Consider the following 5,000-nt stretch of genomic DNA (forward strand, 5'->3'; position numbering starts at 1 on the left):
TCTCTCTCTCTCTCTCTCTCTCTCTCTCTCTCTCTCTCTCTCTCTCTCTCTCTCTCTCTCTCTCTCTCTCTCTCTCTCTCTCTCTCTCTCTCTCTCTCTCACACACACACACACACACACACACACACACACACACACACACACACACACACACACACACACACACACACACACACACACACACACACACACACACACACACACACACACACACACAGAGGCATTAGAGGACATAAAAAGAAATTGAAAAGGAGTGTGTGCAGAAGATACATGAAGAAGCCAGCTTTCCTCATAGCAGTATAGCAGCGTAGAATGAGATTACTGACGAGACCGTGTACCAAGACAATCCATAGATTAAGGGAAAACTTGGATAAAAGTAGATATGGAGACTGAACAGCACGACCCTATTATATAGTGTGACTCTTGTCCTGTATCTTACAACTAGGTAAATACAACTAGGCAAATACACACACGTTCAAGCCAGACTAAACAATCCTATCCTGATCTTCCTTTCCCTCTCTCTCTCTCATACTTCTTCTCTACCATTTCCTATACAGGTCTAACAAGAGCGGCCTGCACGTCCCTTGGAGCCACCCGGATTACGACTACCTGGAGTATGACGAGATGGAGCAGCAGCTACTGGAGGAGGCGCACCAAAAAGTCGATGGCGTTCAGGAAAGGTGATTGCCATTTCTTCTTGGGTTTCTCTTTGTTCTGCCAAGTGTCCACCCAAAGATTCTTAACTTCACTTCTCCCATTTTCTTTTTCGTTGTGTCTTGTTTGTTGTTCTTTGTTGAGTGGTGGATGTGGTGTCTTTTTTTTGTGTTTTTTTTTTTTACTTTTTTTATTTATTTATTTGTCTATCTATTTGTATTATTGTTTATTTATGTACTTATAATCATCCATTTATTTATTTATTTGAATTTATTTACCTATTGATTGCTATTCACAGGTCTGATTGGTGTTTGTTGCTCCATTTCTTTATTGTCTATCGTGATATTTTACCTTCAGTTGTGTGGTTTTTTGTTTTGTTTTTTTCTCGCCTGCACTTCTCCATTCACGTGTCCATTTATTATTTCCTGTTTTTTTTTCTTTCTTTTCTTTTCTTTGTCTGTGTGTGTGATTTTTTTTTTCTTCGCTTATGACTGACATTTGAAATATTCCTCCTCCCTCTTGTACTGTAAAACTTTTTTTCTTATTCCGAGAAACTGTGAAAGTGCAAAAGAAAAAAGTATTATGACCTCTCTCTCTCTCTCTCTCTCTCTCTCTCTCTCTCTCTCTCTCTCTCTCTCTCTCTCTCTCTCTCTCTCTCTCTCTCTCTCTCTCTCTCCTCTTCCTTTGATTTTACTAGTAATTAATATACGAAATATTTCTCCGCCTTGTAGAAACATTTTCATTATTCTGTGAAATTTAAAGTGAAGAAAGAATGTTAAAATGAACACAAACGCAATTGAGAGAGAAAAAAAAACTGGACAAATTACTTACTATTATTGGCATGATTTTGTTCCCTGTTAAGCTGTAATGAGGTAGTATGTTTTTCTTTCTCTCGCTCATTTATCTTTTTTCCTATTTTTCTGTGAACGCACTAGTGAAATAAGTAAATAAGAGTTGAGAAAGTTAGACGGAGAGGAAGTTTAGACACTGTGAAGGTCAGATAAAAAAAAGGAAGAAAAAAAACGGACGGATAGACAAGTTGAAGGAACAGAGGAAGGAAGGGCGAGGGATTTCTGCACCATACGATGTAGTAATGTAAAAGTTTCTACGTAGCATTCTGCTTTTTTTTCCAGACACCTTCAAATTTTGCCCACGACAATTGATTTCCGGTCAATAGCGAGTCAGAGGATGAGTTAGAGTCGCTCATATTTTCGAAATGGTACTAATTAATGACAGTACTCAGTTACATTTTGGATTATCTTCCTGTTTACTTTCATTTGTTTTGTTTTTTATTATTTGTGTATCTATCTCCTTATGTATTTTTTTTTTTCGACGAAAGCACCAAATTAGCTGGCATTGTTCTTCCTTCTCCACCAAGCGTAAGAAAAGGATACGCCCCATTTGGGCCGAGAGTGGTTGCAGCGGGCAGATATTGCTCGCTTCGATCTTGTGTAAGGTATTTTCATCTTTTCTCGACTTTCTCTTTGGGATTTTAACTTTTTCTTTTTTCTTGTATGAGAAATTTCATTTGTAGAATTGATCACTTTGCTATGTTTTTTTTTTTCTTATGTATTTTCTCTACAAGACATAATAGAATTAACAAAACCAATAGCAAATTTTTGAAGATTCAGAATCGCCTTCTCATATTCATACTGTTTTTTCCTCTTACTCTTTTGCCTCCTCCTCCTCCTCCTCCTCCTCCTCCTCCTCCTCCTCCTCCTCCTCCTCCTCCTCCTCCTAACAATTCAAGGCATCTCATTGAAGAACATACAATAAACACGCAATTCCCGCCTTCAAACACTTGTGACACCAAAATTCCTAGAAAAGATACCGAGGACAAGATCTTGGATGTAAAATAAACATGTAGCAGTAATTTTGTGTGAATTCGTGTTATTTTTTTTGTTTGTTTTGCTTGAGATACGAAAGCAAATCTTATATATTGCTGTCAGGAAAACACAACACGAATTCTAGAACACACGAACAAGAGACGGTTTGGTGTTGCATTTACGTTGAGCTTGTTACAGAGAGAGAGAGAGAGAGAGAGAGAGAGAGAGAGAGAGAGAGAGAGAGAGAGAGAGAGAGAGAGAAACCAAAATTTTCCATGCATTTAAAGTTAACAACAATGCAACTAGAAAACATAAAAAAAAATAATAAATACAGCCGAGATTCGTATAAAAAAGAAAAACAGGAAAAAATCACAAAACGAACATAAAAAATACCGAAAAGAAAGAAAACAAATATGAATGCAAGCAGAACCAGAACATGAAATAAAAAGAGAAAACAAGGAAAAGAGGAGATTAAATCAAAGTTCTTCCATATTCTTCACATCTCATCTTTTAAACATTCTCCCTCCCGCGCAGAGTTCACGGGCGGCCTCATGGGGTCCTGGAGGTGAGCTTCAGGGCGGAGGACAGCACGGGGCTGCTGCTGTGGGCGGGGCGCGGGAGGAGTGGACGTGGGAAGGCGTGGGAGTATCTGACACTGGCTCTCGTGGATGGCTTTCCTCAGCTCGCCCTCAACCTTGGCCGCTCTAGGAAGCCCTTCATCCTGACAGCCACGGTGAGAAAGAGAGAGAGAGGGGGGTAAAGTTTTTTTATGCAAGAGGGGAAATCTGGCCAAGGGCAACAAAAAAACAGAAAAGGCTCACTTAGATGCCAGTCCTTTAGCAAGTGTGTGTGTGTGTGTGTGTGTGTGTGTGTGTGTGTGTGTGTGTGTGTGTGTGTGTTTTATCATTATGCTTGATGACCTCCTTTTCATTGCATAATGTAAATTACATGTCCTGTGATCTTGTGGACAATAAACTTATCTATTGCTTTATGTGTATGTGTGTGTGTGTGTGTGTGTGTGTGTGTGTGTGTGTGTGTGTGTGTGTGTGTGTGTGTGTGTGTGTGTGTGTTTGTGTGTCTGGAGATGTTTATCTATCTGTCTGTCTGGCTGGTTGTCTGGCTTGCTAGACATGTTTGCTTATTCAGGTGTAGACAGACACCAGGGAAACATTCATGTATGTAAAATGACGAAAAACCTTGAACTGAATTTACTATATTTTACCGATTTTAGTTTAATGTATTTGCATTTTTATGTGGTCTATTTATCCAATTATAGTTTAAAATTTACTATGAAATATGTCAGCTGATTTAGTGAATAACCCAAGGCATAGATACAATTACAAGAAGAATACCAGTCAGCATGAACTACAGTGTCACATATATAGAGGTAGCAGAATGTATTGGACAGTTGGATTTTTTTTCTAATGTACGTAACAAATGTTTGATTAATCTTTTGAAAATATGAAAATAGTTGGTAATAGATGTATTAATACTGTGTTTATTCTTTCCTTTCTGTTTCATTCAATTTTATTTTTTTCATTCCAATTATATTTTATTTTTCCTCTTTATATATTCATTATTTTTTTTATCTTGTATGTTTCCTCTCTTTTTGATTTATTTCTTTTCATTCTGATCAATTATGTTGCATACTTTCTTCTTTTTCTCTTTTTCTCACTTATTTCTCTATTTATCAATTTTGCTTCTAACATTTCTTTTTTCCTTATTATGATTTTCTGGTTATATTTTCTTCGTTCGTTTGTTCGTTTGTTATTCGTGCATGTGTACAGGGTGCAGTGGACGACGGTTCATGGCATGTGGTGAGAATAACGAGGCGGTGGCGACGGGCGCTGCTCAAGGTGGACAACCACAGACCAGTGAGGGGCAAGGTACCCAGGGGCGCCTCCTCTCTGCACACGGACGGCAACCTGTGGCTAGGTGGGTAAAGGGGCAGGTACATGAATGTGTATGTAATTATAGAATATTAGCTGCCAGGTGGGTGGAATGGGTCGGCAAATATTAGGTTGTTAGATGGGATAAATCTGAAACTCCCTACCTACTTCTGTAATTCCAACTTCCTATAACTTGACTTTATTTAAGAGCGAGGTTTCGAAACATTTATCTCTTTTGGCTAACTTTCTTGGATCTGCAGAGGGACTGGCAACTATGTGGGCATTTTTTTTTTTTTTTTATTCTTAGGTTGCCATCTTCCAGCTTTTTCCTCTTACATAAAAAGAGTGAAAGCTCGTAGACTGATTAGCAGGTATATAACTGTGGAATATTTCTATTATTATTTTTTTTACGTTGAGGCCTATAGGGCCTATAGGCTCACTTGAAGAGTGTGTAGGAAGCGCCCATTAATGGCGCAGGCAATTTTATTTATAGTGGTACCCATATCAGGGCCCATATCACCACCAAAGCTCATCTTGGGTATAACCACCTAAAACCTGGATATCATGGTGACATGTAGGTAACTTTAAACCACTCGACAAATGGCAAAGTGATTAAGGCTGTTCGTGGTGG

At 38.5% G+C, this 5,000-nt stretch overlaps 1 protein-coding gene across 1 annotated transcript in view; it reads left to right on the forward strand.

Moving 5' to 3' along the window:
* LOC123505059 (agrin-like) overlaps positions 1–5,000 on the forward strand; it is a 336,722-nt gene that overhangs the window by 331,029 nt on the left and 693 nt on the right. The window contains 3 exon segments of the mRNA XM_045256087.1: positions 558–680; positions 3,015–3,213; positions 4,268–4,415. Coding sequence (XP_045112022.1) covers positions 558–680; positions 3,015–3,213; positions 4,268–4,415 — 470 coding nt within the window.

The sequence above is a fragment of the Portunus trituberculatus genome, chromosome 17 (genome assembly GCF_017591435.1).
Source record: "Portunus trituberculatus isolate SZX2019 chromosome 17, ASM1759143v1, whole genome shotgun sequence".
NCBI classification, from domain to species: domain Eukaryota; kingdom Metazoa; phylum Arthropoda; class Malacostraca; order Decapoda; family Portunidae; genus Portunus; species Portunus trituberculatus.